Below are 15,671 nucleotides of genomic sequence, written 5' to 3'. Positions count from 1 at the left end.
CTGTTCTAGGGATATAAAATATTGGGTTATTTTTGAGTACTTGTGTGTGTCTCTCTGTGTGTAATATAATTGTTTTGATGCATACAGGTTAACAAAAAGAATGTAGTTCTATGTTTGGTCAAAAGGCGGCTTGTGCCAAATCATGCCTTGAGATTCCTAGTTGGGTAGGGTTTAGGTGGGCATCAGCCATACTCTAGAGGTAGATGGGGTGTAGTGACAACGACTTACTTGCCAAGATCCTTTGGGATAGCATTGAGTTGGTGGGTTCTCAACAGACAGCTAGCAGGGCAACTAGGAAAGAGAGAGCGAGAGAGGCTTTTTTGAGAGGGGTTGCTCTTTGCGAACAGCTGTAGAAGTGAGTAAACAACAGCATAGGGTTTCTGGTGGCTTGCTGCCAGCTATCCAACTTGGTGTGGTTGTCATTAACCACCACCCCAGCCCTCTGCTCTGTAGGCTAATGCATGCATAGAGAGTGCTACATGAATGCCACTTTACAATCCTGTATGTAATGGGAGCAGCGGTAACCTCGATGGGAGGGGGGAGTGAGCCGGCAACTTACTGCTGATATTCCCTTGAGCAAGGAACTTAACCCCCTAAACTGCTCATTGGGAACTGCACTGTGGCTATCCTCTGCTCCAGCCTCTCCAACCTAATGTGTGTGTGTGTGTGTGTGTGTGTGTGTGTGTGTGTGTGTGTGTGTGTGTGTGTGTGTGTGTGTGAGCGAAAGAGCGCGAGAGAGACAGATTGATGCACTGGGTTATTTTGGTCAGCCTATCTGTTAATTTCCATCACTCTCCTTTATATATAGTGTATGCTGATTAACCTTTCCCCTAATTCTTCTTGAGATCTTTATTTTCAAACACTATATATACAAAAGTATGTGGACACTCCTTAAAATTAGTGGATTCGTCTATTTCAGCCACACCCGTTGCTGACAGGTGTTTAAAATCGAGCACACAGCCATGTAATCTCCATAGACAAACATTGGCAGTAGAATGGCTTTACTGAAGAGCTCTGTGACTTTCAATGTGGTACATTGACTTTCCAAAAAGTCAGTATGTCAAATTTCTGCCCTGGTCAACTGTAAGTGCTGTTAATGTTAAGTGGAAACGTCTAGGAGCAACAACGGCTCAACCGTGAAGTGGTAGGCCACACAAGCTCACAGAACAGGACCGTCGAGTGCTGAAGCGCAGAGTGTAAAAATCATCTGTCCTCGGTTGCAACACTCACTACCAGGTCCAAATTGCTTCTGGAAGCAACGTCAGCACAAGAGCTGTTCGTCGGGAGCTTCATGAAATGGGTTCCCATGGCCGAACAGCCGCACACAAGGCTAAGATCACCATGCGCAATGCCAAGCGTCGGCTGGAGTGGTATAAAGCTCGCCGCCATTGTACTCTGGAGCAGTGGAAACACGTTCTCTGGAGAAATGAATCATGCTTCACCATCTGGCAGTCCAAAGGACGAATCTGGGTTTGGCGGATGCCAGGAGAATGCTACCTGCCTCAATGCATAGTGCCAACTGTAAAGTTTGGTGGAGGAAGAATAATGGTGTGGGGCTGTTTTTCATGGTTCGGGCCAGGCCCCTTAGTTCCAGTGAAGGGAAATCTTAACACTACAGCATACAATGACATTCTAGATGATTATGTGCTTCCAACTCTGTGGCATCAGTTTGGGGAAGGCCCTTTCCTGTTTCAGCATGACAATGCCCCCGTGCACAAAGCAACGTCCATACAGAAATGGTTTGTCGAGATCGGTGTGGAAGAACCCTGACCTCAACCCCACCGAACACCTTTTGGATGAATTGGAATGCCGACTGTGAGCCAGGCCTAATCGCCCAACATCAGTGCTCGACCTCACTAATGCCCCTGTGGCTGAATGGATGTAAGTCCCTGCAGTAATGTTCTCACATCTAGTGGAAAGCCTACAACAGCCTCCAGAAGAGTGGAGGCTGTTGTAGCATTAAAGGAGGGACCAACTCCATATTAATGCCCATGATTTTCAAATGAGATGTTTGACAAGGAGGTGTACATATATTTTGGTCTTATAGTGCACTTATTCTTCCTTTATATTTTCTGGGGTATTTGAATAATCCTAATTTATATTCTCTTGCTCTTTGATATTTACAGAAACTGTGTGAACAACTTTATGGGAATAAAAAGGGTTCTATCATTTGAATGTTTTTCTATGTAGTCAATAATAATAAAGCCATGTTTGTTTTCCGTGTGAAAAACATCTGAGCAGTTTGAATTTATGACATTTCATTGGTATCAATGTTTGTAATTTGGTCATGAGTTACAGTTCATGGTCAGTGAACTACAACAATAACATCTCAACATTTCATTCTGCTGATGAACGGTGGTTCACCTAACCTAACATGTCATTCACAGCAGGTATGTTAGTATCATCTGATTCCCTGTTGTCTGCTGTCAGCTCCATAATTATATCATTTTCCATGAGTTACTGTTTAGTAAGGATGAATAAGTGACTTAATTACTAAAGTGTTGCTCTACGCTTCCTATTGTTTCAATGACAGTGTCAATATGCAGCCCCTCTGCTGAGAGGTAATTTATGAAGGGCCATTGGTAAAATGCAGTGACATTGTGGTTAGTGTCCACTCTGACATTGAAGGTTGGGGGTTTGAGTCTTACCAAAGACGAGAACAATGGGACCTGATGCCTCCCTGCTTGGCACTCAGCATTAAGGAGATGGATTTGGCTTAAGGCCCTGTTAACAGACTAGCGTCCTCTCCAATATGTACTTGTACATCAAGCTGCCTCATGCTACAGAAACAAGAGATAGGCTCCTGCCGTTCTGGCTTGGACAAGGGTTACTTACTGTTCAAATGCATTGACAACCTTGCTGGAATAGAACCCAAACACATTCCAATTTGTCACATCTAGAATGGAGACAAATATTTGTCATTCCTTGAAAGGAAGCAAATATAATAAAAGCAAAGAGAGAAGGAAACAATTCAGAATGTAATATATATTTGTTCTTTGCATAGAAAACCAACCCATAGGTTCTCCTCATATAAAATACTTCTCGCATTTTCACATACCCAAATTCAAAACATAATGTAGATCACCCATTTAGTCATTCCCATTCTGCAAGCTTGGTCGTTACCATGAAAAGTCACTCTCTTCTACCATAAACCACTGAGTTAACATTCATGTAAAATGACCTAGTATAATCTGGAAGACTTTTATGAATACAAAAATATGTCATTTTTTATTATCTAATTACAGAGCCATTGATATTAATATAAAGTGGAATAGAATATAACATTAAAACACTTTCTATCCCTTCACTACTTTTGCATGGTCACAGCATCGTATCTGTCTGACCTAAAATGATAGCTGTGCACACTCAATGTATGGATGTGAATTCTAACATTGTTTCATTCCTCTGAGAGAATATGGCAACTGTCAAAATGGTCGAACACACTGAAGTACAGAACTACCGTGGAATGGCAAGAGGGTTACAGACAGACATAGAACAATCAGTTTCTGAAGACTGCAATGGTGATAGTGAACGTGGACACCAACATCTACAATCCATATTCATTCAGCCTGAATAATTTCACTTAAACTTGACTCTCAAGTCCACATCTCAGTTCTGGTTCTTGAAAGAATCTTCAGGGCTAGGGTCCCCCACTCTTTCTGCTTCACAGCTGTGATGCTCCTTAACCAGTCACCAGTCCGTTCCCTGATCTCACTCAGGCTAACCACCAATGCTTAGACTACAACGGGGATTAATTGCAACTCTTACTCATGGTTCAGCAGACCTGAAGAACATGGCCCTTGCTGTTTGAGATCCTCGTCGACCTGAGAGAAAGTTGGAAAGAAAATAATTAGACTACATTTGCAACGGTGCAAATTCAGTGCTATCTGCTTCACCTTTCGCTAGTAAGTGACTATATCTGTTAAATCTCCATCTTCTATTCTCCATCTCCTTACCTCGGAGTAGGCAGGGGGAGGAGGGTACCAAAGCTCGGGGGCGTGCATGAACAGTCCTTCATCCTCATCTGCGTCGTAGTCCACCAGCAGCGGTGTGAGGGGGGAGTCGATACGGCAGTCGCGGGAGATGTTGCTGTAGCTGGGGGGTTGTGACGGGAGGCGCAGTGACCCAAAGCTACTGGAGGGGGTGTTCAGGGACTCTGCCTGGCTGCTCATGCTGTTGGTGCGGCTGCCAAAGCCATTGAAGGGGATGTTCCCGATGACCAGGGGCAACTCTAGGACCACCTTGTCACTGCCGGGAATGTGGACATAGATCTGATGGATAGATAGATATATGTCATTCCTAGGTCACAAGTCCTTTCAATCATTTTCAATGTGAGGTTTATGGTATTAAATCAAGAAACAAGTTGTCTCAAGTTTATGACTCACCCTGAGGGCATAGTCCACGTGAATGATGTCGCACCCCAGGAGTGAAGGCTTGAGCCTAGGCACTCGGATGGTCTTGCCCTGCCACATATCACACATGCCCGAGATGATATGGTTGCCCCTCACGACTGAGAGCTTCTGCCCTAGGACCTTGGTTCGGCCATTGGCCTGGTAGGTGTGCTTGACCATGATGGCTGCCTTGGGCACAACGATGCGTGAGCAGGTGTTTTCAAACTTGGCATTGATGCAGATGTCCTCGCCCTCGCAGAAGCCTTTGCGGTCAATCTTGGCACTGATGGACACATGTCCATCTGGGATGAACACGCAGGTGAGCTTCTTCTCCTTCATACTTGCAACTGGAGCCTGGATGAGAAACAATGAGAAACATTAACATGAGTTAAACATAAATCACCAAGCATGTTGATTCCAAGTCAACCATGAAGCCTAACACCAACCACCCAGACCTCAAAATCTCTCATGTATAGCTAGTTATGGCAAAGTTATACAATTGTCATTAACATTATTAATTTTAATATTTAACCTTTATTTAACAAGGCAAGTCAGTTAAGAACAAATTCTTATTTACAATGACGGCCTAAGAACAGTGGGTCAACTGCCTTGTTCAGGGGCAGAATGACAGATTTTTACTTTGTCAGTTCGGGGGATTCGATCTAGCAACATTTCAGTTACTGGCCCAACGCTCTAACCACTAGGCTACCTGCCGCCATGCATCATCATTACATGGCTCATTCAGGAGAACAAGGTGTATAATGTAATAACTATCAAGTGGCATATATTCCTTGTGGAGATAATTATGATGATGTGATGAGCTGTTATGTACCAGGAGGTCAGGGGTGTTGACGTCCAAGGGCTCCTCCACCTCAAAGTGTTTCTCGCACTGCAAGGCAGGCTGGGAAGGCCTCTCCATCACGGCCCTGACATAATACTGTACACAGCCAAACTTCCCCTTGTAAGACGACACCAGTTGCCTGTGACAAAAGCAGGAGGAATTGTCTATTGTGGGATGCTATCATTATTACATAATGCTATGCCTTTATCGGTAACAAACAACAAGGTTTTTACAGTCCTTGATGCTTACCCAGCATGTGGCAGCTCAAAGCCAAACATGTACTCATATCTGTTCCCTGGTCTGAGAGTTACAAAGCCATTGGAATCTGAGGATGAGAGAAATACATTATGGTCCATTCATTAAACTATGAACAGGTTCATATATTTTAGTCTATTTGTGCAATCCACTGTAGACCACAGGACACCCTTGGTCCACTTCTAGTGCTTATGGGCCAATAAAAATCACCACTGGTGCATTTGATCACCCATAAACATAGACGTATGCAAATAAAACATATACCGAGTCTATAAAGCAGAATTTCTCATGCTCCATCTTTGCGTACTGTACTCGCAGAATTCAGTAGCCAACTAGTGGCAGTGCATAAATCCTGAATGACACATGGTGTAGCCTGCCGACTGCAGTGAATGTCTATATTCACATTCGATACAAAGACATTTACTTGTGTTTATATTTTAGTTTATAATATTACCTCTAGTCTGTTGGTCCAGATAAACGGTATCTTCGTATTTCAGATATTCAATGTCTTCACGGCATCTGTGCTTTCCTTTCGCGTACTCTACTTTTGCGCATCCAATTCCTAACACTCTTATGGAGGAAACCTTGGTCACCTCGGACACCTCAACCACAATATTCCCGGCTACCTTGTCACCACTGGAGTAGAAAGCCTTAGTAGGATCATGGAAAACGATCTCAAATATCTTCAATTTCTTTGTAATGATTACCATTTTAATATTCGTTTAGTGTGCCAGTGGGTAAGAAAATATAAGTGGAAAATAGCCGACCACTATTATTAGCTAGTTAAGCCTATTGAATTCCACGGATGAACAAATGTCCAACAGTTTGATTGCAATCCAAATAACTATACTGTCACAATGTTAGCTACTTATTGTCATCAACCGTACCATTGGGAGCTGACTGTAAACAGCAAGTCTCCGCTTTGGTTTTATATGGATGCCGAATAGACATCCCAACCCATTCTCGCCCGCTGCATACTCACTATCCCGTTACCGGACTGTGCATGCTGTCGGTGAATGCACAGTCTGAACTGCTGCATGTACAGCGCTCTCATTGGTAAAAATATATTGTTTGTGCCCCTCCTTGCCAATCAGCACACAGAAAGACCGCGTGAACACCTCATGGTAAAGTAACGAAGAAGAGTAGCTCTATCGCATGTATAGGCGTGGTTCAGGGGTTAGATCCATCTAGATCTTGTCCCCCAAAATGAGTCAACCAATCATTATACTCAACATACACGTGTTAATAGAAAATGTTCTCTCAATCTCTAATAATAAAATGTTGATTGAACGCAAGCATGAACAAGTTTGTTACTTCCAACAAACACCTTTCATTTGGGTAGGTAGCCAAATGTGTCTCTGATGGCAGGCTATGCTTGCTGACTGTCAACAACACTCAAAAGGTAGGTAGCCAATAGGGTAGAGAGTCGGGTTCAAATCCCAAATCTGACAGGAAGATCTGGTGGTATGTGACAGGATATTGCAACATGGTCTCAGAGCATTTCACATTTCGTATTGTAGCGACCAGCACAGACAGCTGTGTGTTATGAGTTATGCTGTTCGTTTGTTGTGTTATACTTACCAGTACCCAGTATTCCGACATGCCAGTCAACCTGCTATCTGCCAGCCTGGAATGTTCCGGTGCGGGCATCCTTGTGGGGGGTGGAGCACTGCAAGTTTAAGACCATGCTTAGCCATTGTTCTCTCTCTTAAGTTTTGTCTTAAAACTTCTTCGGGATCGGTGTCAAGTCCACGGGATGGTTGAGCTAATGTAGGCTAATGCGATTAGCATGAGGTTGTAAGTAACAAGAACATTTCCCAGGGAATAGACATATCTGATACTGGCAGAAAGCTTAAATTCTTGTTTATCTATCTGCACATTCCAATTTACAGTAGTTATTATGGCCTTTCTCTTGCATTTCAAAGTTGGTACAAATAAAATACAAAAGAACGGTTGGTTTTTTCTTTGCATTATCTTTTACCAGATCTATTTTGTTATATTCTCCTACATTCCTATCACATTTCTACAAACCTCAAAGTGTTTCCTTTCAAATGGTACCAAGAATATGCATATCCTTGCTTCAGGGCCTGAGTTACAGGCAGTTAGATTTGGGTATGTAATTTTGGGCGAATATTGAAAAAAAGATCCTGAAGAGGTTTTAACAAGAGATGGTCACTGTACTGTGATTCTTGATTTATTTGGCGTGGGCTACGGCCAAACATTAGCCTGTGTTGAGTTGGGTTAATAAACCGGGAATTCGTCAACTCAATCCTCTGTCTAGACATTTGTTCATTTATGATCTAGCCAGGTCATTACATTGGTGTCAGTAGTAAAAACAAAAAAAGTTTGCATGCTGGTTGGAGGATCTTCAGTCGTACAACTTCATAGTGGTGCACAGGGCAGGGGCACGCCACTCCAACGATATGTCCTATTGGCTCTGTACTGCAGACGAGTGCCGCCACTGTGAGTGGAGAGATGCCTGTGAGAGAGCTGCGTGTGGAGGAGGGGGTCTGGGCCCACAGTGTGTCGGGCGAGCGGGCCTGTCTGCTCTGAGCCGCAGTCTGTCGACGTGGCTGAATGGGGGCAGTAGCAGGGATGGGACAGACCTACAGGCAGTGCTACAGTGGGAAGAGGTGGCAGTGCTCTCACTCGCGACCAAAGGGTTGTGGTCAAAGTTTGAGAGACTGCGGCTGGCTGATGGTGTGCTACAGCGGGCATTGAAGGAGCCAGATACGAGAGAGGTGAGGTGGCGGGTGGTGGTCCCAAAAGCACTGCGGTAGGCTGTGCTCCATGGCATTCATGGGGGGGTGGGGACTGGACACTTTGGGGTCACAAAAACCCTCCACCACCTCCGTCAGGGCTTTTACTAGGGGCAGCACAAGAGGGATGTGGAGGACTTTTATCGTTCTCATGTTCGGCTCCAACAGTTCCCAATTGGGGCTCCCATGGAGAGGGTGGGAGTGGATGTGGTTGGGCCATTCCCCACCACAGACAGTGGAAACTGCTGGGTGCTCACAGCCATGGACTATTAACAAAATGTCCAGAGGCCTATGCTCTGCCCGACCAGGAGGCAGAGACCATCGTTGATGGGGAATAAAGGTGGCACTGCACCGGGACAGGTTAGCCCCATCTTCTTCCCAAACCCCAGGGACCCCCACAATCCCCCCCTCTGGCAATGACATTCCCCAAGCACCAGCACCCAGACAAGGCTCCAGACAGCCCACTCATCAAATCTTCCTCCCTGTGTCACCGAGTGGTTCCCCGGAGCCACGGACTGCATCTCCTGTTCCCTCATCCTTGTCCCCCATGTCCCTCCCTTCATCCCGAGCCCCAGAGGGGCTGCCCCCTACCATGGACTGAGCACCCTGTTCCACATCTGGACACTCTGCTCCCATCATGGCCACGCAGGCAATGGAGACATCCGGGTCGCTTCAGAGACTTTGTTTGTTCCCTCGGGCACGAGGGACTTTGTGGTGGGGGGGCTGTGTAGCAACCCGCACAGACAGCTGTGTGTTATGAGTTATGCTGTTCTTTTGTTGTGTTGTACTTACCAGTACCCAGTGTTCGCGGGGTCTGACATGCCAGTCAACCTGCTATCTGCCAGCCTGGAATGTTTCGGTGCTGTGCATCCTTGTGGTTGTTGGAGCGGAGGGGGGGTTTGGCAGGGGGGTGGAGCACCACAAGTTTAAGACCATGCTTAGCCATTGTTCTCTCTCTTACGTTTTGTCTTAACAAGAGATGGTCACTGTTGTTTTATACTGTGATCCTTGATTTATTTGTTGTGGGCTACGGCCAAACAGTAACCTGTGTTGTGTTGGGTTAATAAACCCGGAATTCGTAAACTCAAGCCTCTGACTGAACATTTGTTCATTTATGATCTAGCCAGGTCATTACAGTATTATTCTGTAAGTTTATCTGAGACACTCCGTTTTGTATGATATGTTACGTTTCGTATGTTATGTATTCATTTCTGGATGTCCATCATCCATTTCTTATGATATGTTACGAATTACAATTCATATGATACTCTACGAATTGCAATTTGTACAATATGTTACATATTTGCAAAATGTACAATATGTTACGAATTTGCAAAACATGTTAGGAATTCCAATTTGTTATGGCTAATGTTAGCTAGGTGGCTAACACTAACGTTTTCTAGCTCTAGGGCACAGGTGTCAAACTCATTCCACGGAGGGCCGAGTGTCTGCGGGTTTTCGCTCCTCCCTTGTACTTGATTGATGAATTAACATCACTAATTAGTTAGGAACTCCCCACACCTGGTTGTCTAGGGCTTTATTGAAAGGAAAAACCAAAAACCTGCAGACACTAGGCCCTCCGTGGAATGAGTTTGACACCCCTGCTCTAGGGGTTAGGGTTAGGAGTTAGGTTAAAAGGTTAAGGCTAGGGTTAGGGTTAGCTAAAAAGGTTTGGGTTAGGGGAAGGGTTAGCTAAAACGGTTATGGGATAGCTAACATGCTAAGGAGTTGCAAAGTAGCTAAAAAGTAGAAAGTAGCTGCAAATTAGCTCAAATTGTCCGTAATGAGATTCGAACAAATAACCTTTAGGTTGCTAGACATTCTTGTTATACGCCCACCCCGAACAACCACCCTCCTTTTAACTTTTTAACCATACCAAACCAAACGTATATCCTACTAATTTGAGTGTCCCGGATGTACATTTACTATGTTATGTCTAGTCTATAAGACCAGTCTGGATAAGGAGGGGGTTGTTGCTGGTTTAAATCTTTTAATGCATTCATAAAGCTCCTGTGGTTCTCTTTGCAAGGCATGGTCGCCTGGTTGCTATCTGGAACAGTGAAATACTATTTTTCACTACACCATCAGAGGTTAAACATATGCATAATCATTTCACAGCACTGAGGTAACAAGTAACAACCTTCAAAGGCATGGACACACCTGTAGCGTTTGCCGGCAGAGTGTACTTGACAGAGAGTTGGCTACTTGGCACCTTTGGAACAGAGTGCAGGCTGTAATGTGCAAACCAAGAGCAAACCCATTGTACATTTTAGAAACGGGCGAAAATGTTAGCAGTCAGACACCTATCTAGATTTGTTTAAGGAGAAAACACATCGCACTGAATGACAGGCTGCCTTGCCTAGAACATTTTCTCCTGAATCCCCTTACAAAAAAGATTGCAGCCAGAGAGCAGTATAACTGCAGTATGCTGCAAATACTGCATCCAAAATAACATCGTTTTTTTAACTGTAGTAATTTTGCAGTGTAACTGCAGTTAGAGTGCAGTTTAACTGTAGTTCACCTGCAGTACACTGCAGTTATTCTGCAAATACTAGGTCCAAAATACCACAGTTAAATCAAATATTGAATCAAATTTTATTTGTCACATGCGTCGAATACAACAGGTGTAGGTAGACCTTACTGTGAAATGCTTACTTACAAGCCCTTAATCAACAATGTTTTAAGCATTTAAGAAGAAAAGATAGATAAGTAAAAGAAAAAAAAGAAAAAAACGTAACAAATAATTAAACAGCAGCAGTAAAATAGCAAAAGTGAGGATATATACAGGGGGTACCAGTACAGTCAATGTGCGGGGGCACCATTTACTCGAGGTAATTGAGGTAATATGTACATGTAGGTAGAGTTAAAGTGACCATACATAGATAACAAACAGAGAGTAGCAGCAGCGTAAAACAGGGTCTGGGTAGCCATTTGATTAGCTGTTCAGGACTCTTATGGCTTGGGATAGAAGCTGTTAAGAAGTATTTGAACCTAGACTTTGCACTCCGGTACCGTGCGGTAGCAAGGAGATTAGGGTGGCTGGAGTCTTTGACCATTTTTAGGGCCTTCCTCTGACACCGCCTGGTATAGAGATCCTGGATGGCGGGAAGCTTGGCCCCAGTGATGTACTGGGCCGTACGCACTACCCTCTGTAGTGCCTTGCGGTCAGAGTTCGAGCATTTGCCATACCAGGCAGTGATGCTACCCGTCAGGATGCTTTGATGGTGCAGCTCTAAAACCTTTTGAGGATCTGAGGACCCATGCCAAATCTTTTCAGTCTCCTGAGGAGGAATAGGCTTTGTTGAGCCCTCTTCATGACTGTCTTAGAGTGTTTGGACCATGATAGTTTGTTGGTGATGTGGACACCAAGGAACTTGACGTTCTTAACTTGCTCCACTGCAGCCTCGTCAATGAGAATGGGGGCGTGCTCGGTTCTCCTTTTCCTGTAGTCCACAATCCTCTCCTTTGTCTTGATCACATTGAGGGAGAGGTTGTTGTCCTGGCACCACACGGCCAGGTCTCTGACCTGGCCGGTCTCTGTCAGTTCAGCGTCTAGTTTTGATTTACATCAGTTTCACATTGATTCAACGTCATCACATACATTTCTGGGGTTGAAATGGAGTGGAAACAACGTTAATTCAACCAGTTTGTGCCTAGTGGGATGGCTTCTGTTCAAATTCCTGCCAATTCAATCAAAACTTGCCAGTAGCTGTCTATGGCCCAGTCCTTTCTGTGGTTTTTGAGAGTAGACTACTGGAGAGTGGTGGTCTCTATGGATGTATAATGTTCTGAAACCACTTGTGTCTGCTGCATAAAATTTGTCAGACCAAGTAACGAATGACTGCTGAGGTAGAGGAAATGGGCTTGTTACGGTATGGCGCCATCTAATGGTTAGATTAATTGGGGTTTGGTGTTCAGAATGAATGTTCAGAGCTCGACTTGTCAGTTAAAGCAGCCACACAATTACCACAACTGTCTGTCTGTGCACCTACTGCAGTTATTTTTGAAATTCAAATACTATTACTTTGGCTATCCGTCCTAAATATATACCCCCTAGGGCAGGGCATCCTCATCCTGAGCCTATAACGCCCGATTCATACCCGCTACATTCACCCCCCTTGTACCTCCTCCCCCACGAGAGACTGCCCCACGTTGGGTGCCATTGTAACGGGCCGGATCTAAACCCTGGTCTCCCATGGGAGAAACTAACATCTTGACCATTAGACCAAGAGGAGATTCCCTTTGGGCTGAGGGTGACACTGATTTTGAAGTCGCAGCCAGGGCTACCTCATAACGAGACCATGAGCCTGACTCGTGTCCACTACATAGACATTTTGTACACATACATGTTGGTTGGTGTAATACCGGTAAAAAGCAATAAAGATTCAAACAAATTGGTTTGGTGACATCAGAGACTCTGACCATGAAGGGTATTGCCTGGGTCACACATCAGCTGGGCCAAAACATGTAACCCCCTCAAGGAAGGCCCCAGTGATAATTGAACTTGCGAACCCTGATTAATAAGACCAGTGTTCATCTCCCGGGTGGCGCAGTGGTCTAAGGCACATCAAGATCTTCAAGGAGAGCAGTTCAATAGTTGTGAAGAAGGCTTCGGGGCGCCCAAGAAAGTCTAGCAAGCGCCAGGACCCTCTCCTAAAGTTGATTCAGCTGCAGGATCGGGGCACCACCAGTACAGAGCTTGCTCAGGAATGGCAGCAGGCAGGTGTGAGTGCATCTGCATGCACAGTGAGGCCAAGACTTTTGGAGGATGGCCTGGTGTCAAGAAGGGCAGCAAAGAAACCACTTCTCTCCAGGAAAAACATCAGGGACAGACTGATATTCTGCAAAAGGTACAGGTATTGGACTGCTGAGGACTGGGGTAAAGTCATTTTCTCTGATGAATCCCCTTTCCGATTATTTGGGGCATCCGGAAAAAAGCTTGTCCAGAGAAGACAAGGTGAGCGCTACCATCAGTCCTGTTGTCATGCCAACAGTAAAGCATCCTGAGACCATTCATGTGTGTGGTTGCTTCTCAGCCAAGGGAGTGGGCTCACTCACAATTTTGCCTAAGAACACAGCCATGAATAAAGAATGGTACCAACACATCCTCCGAGAGCAACTTCTCCCAACCATCCAGGAACAGTTTGGTGATGAACAATGCCTTTTCCCGCATGATGGAGCACCTTGCCATAAGGCAAAAGTGATAACTAAGTGGCTCGGGGAACAAAACATTGATATTTTGGGTCCATGGCCAGGAAACTCCCCAGACCTTAATCCCATTGAGAACTTGTGGTCAATCCTCAAGAGGCGGGTGGACAAACAAAAACCGACAAATTCTGACAAAATCCAAGCATTGGTTATGCAAGAATGGGCTGCCATCAGCCAGGATGTGGCCCAGAAGTTAATTGACAGCATGCCAGGGCGGATTGCAGAGGTCTTGAAAAAGAAGGGTCAACATGGCAAATATTGACTCTTTGCATCAACTTCATGTAATTGTCAATAAAAAGCCTTTGACACTTATGAAATGCTTGTAATTATACATCAGTATTACATAGTAACATCTGACAAAAATATCTAAAGACACTGAGGCAGCAGACTTTGTGAAAATTAACATTTGTGTCATTCTCAAAACTATCGGCCACGACTGTACATTCAAGACAACTGGGAACTCTGAAAAAAACAAGCTCAAACTGGGACAAAATGTTTGAACGGTCATCCAACTTGGAATTCCAACCTAAAAATCACTGAGGTCATGATTCAACCTTGTTTTTCCCCCCCAGAGTTCCCAGTTTACCACAAGTGGAACAATTTAACAGACACAATCGCTGTCACCATGCAATCCTTAGGCTATACATTTCTGTGGAAATGTTTTATGGTTAAAAGCAGGGCTTGAATTGAGGGGGTATGTGAGGATATAGGCCAAACCCTTGTTATAGAGATGGAAAAAAAGCATATGCTACCCCTTGTTTGTTTAGCCTTAGAAAAAACAACGGTCCAGATTATATAATGTGATCTAGGCTGTAACAATGATTAACTCCACGATTATTTCTGCATAGTCTACTAGCCTATCGTAGGTCTTGCTCAGCCTCAGCTTAACAGATAAACACTTTTCTGTTAAGGAGAATCACATTGAATCAGGCTATTCATTTCAGTGCAATTGCATTCTTACGCATGACCTTAGCCTAAACGGAACCGAAAACACCCCAGGCTATTTTGATCACAGATCATGAAGCCTGAACATTTCAGCTGTTTGTCATTGATTTAGCCCAAAATTATCTACAGATTTGATACACATGAAGACCTATATTTAATCTGGATTTGACAAACAATAGCTTGACTAGGATCCTGACTTTTCCCCACGTCATATTTATTACCAATTAGTCTAAATGTATTCCTATTAATTTGCATAGGCTAACCATTGCGATTAATGTTATTTACCATCTTCCACTTTTTATGAATAAACAGGCATGATATAAAAACATTTTTTATATCATTTCGATGCCACCCCCACACACATTATTACTTGCCTTACAGATCACAAAGTCAGGTAATTTCCACTACATTCATATGCATATACATTTGATTCGTACACTGGCTTGTCTGGCTGACATATTTTCATTTAAAACTGGCCTTCCCTTATCTACACTGAAATAATATTATTTCAGTAGTCCTCTATTATGAATTAAATATGTTTTTAGTACACCCTTGTGGTTGAATATATATCTATCGTAGGTCCTAGGATACACCAATGCATAATGTTGAACTAACAAATACCATCAACGGATACCTTACAATTTACAATAATAAACACCTTGTGAAACAGCTGTGAAAACCAATCTGGCAATATTTAAGGGATTTTTTTGGTACATGTGTGTCAATTGACTTTCACAGATTCTTTGTACACTCACATGGCAATCATAGACAATTATGGCGTGTGGAATAGAGAGGAGGTGCGTGCTGTGTGGATGGGAGGTTCTGCCTGTCACTTGTTCTCAACAGGCAGTCAGTCTTCGAAGGGGGACTCAAAGATAGAGACTGCAAAGTCCAGGCACTGCTGCTCTCTTTGTTCTGAGTGTTTGTATTGCATATTATGTGCCCAGTATGATAGTTTTCTTGCTCTGTCTTTCCTCCACATCCTTCTCAGCCCGTGCCTGAAGGCGTTCTGATCTGGTTCGACAACTTCCACCACATCAGGTGGAGTTTCTGTGATCTCAAAGCACTTTATACAAAAATAACAAAAGACAAACACTAAGTCAATCATACATATTTTATACTACATTATATGGAATAATTGGTTATACAACTACATTGTTTACATTAGTAAACAGCTGCGGCTCCCGTCCGTACATCAGGTGATAGGGTGAGTACTATGGAGTCCTGGACGCTGCTGTTGTGTGCAAAGATAATTACCTTCAGGTGGTCCTC

The 15,671-nt window shown here is 44.0% G+C and overlaps 1 protein-coding gene across 1 annotated transcript; it reads right to left on the bottom strand.

The window, feature by feature from the left end:
• Nucleotides 1-2,970: 2,970 nt before the first annotated feature.
• LOC129838144 (thioredoxin-interacting protein-like) lies at nt 2,971-6,491 on the bottom strand. Its single transcript, XM_055904890.1, has 6 exons — nt 5,942-6,491; nt 5,482-5,557; nt 5,224-5,371; nt 4,386-4,745; nt 3,957-4,271; nt 2,971-3,824 (listed from the first exon to the last, which is right to left on the bottom strand). Exons 1-6 carry the CDS (start codon nt 6,195-6,197, stop codon nt 3,765-3,767), a joined length of 1,215 nt encoding a protein of 404 aa, XP_055760865.1. The 5' UTR covers nt 6,198-6,491; the 3' UTR covers nt 2,971-3,764.
• Nucleotides 6,492-15,671: the final 9,180 nt, after the last annotated feature.

The sequence above is a fragment of the Salvelinus fontinalis genome, chromosome 38 (assembly GCF_029448725.1).
Source record: "Salvelinus fontinalis isolate EN_2023a chromosome 38, ASM2944872v1, whole genome shotgun sequence".
Taxonomy (NCBI): Eukaryota; Metazoa; Chordata; class Actinopteri; order Salmoniformes; family Salmonidae; genus Salvelinus; species Salvelinus fontinalis.
Note: the sequence above shows the minus strand (reverse complement) of the source record. Positions and strands in the feature narration are given on the sequence as shown.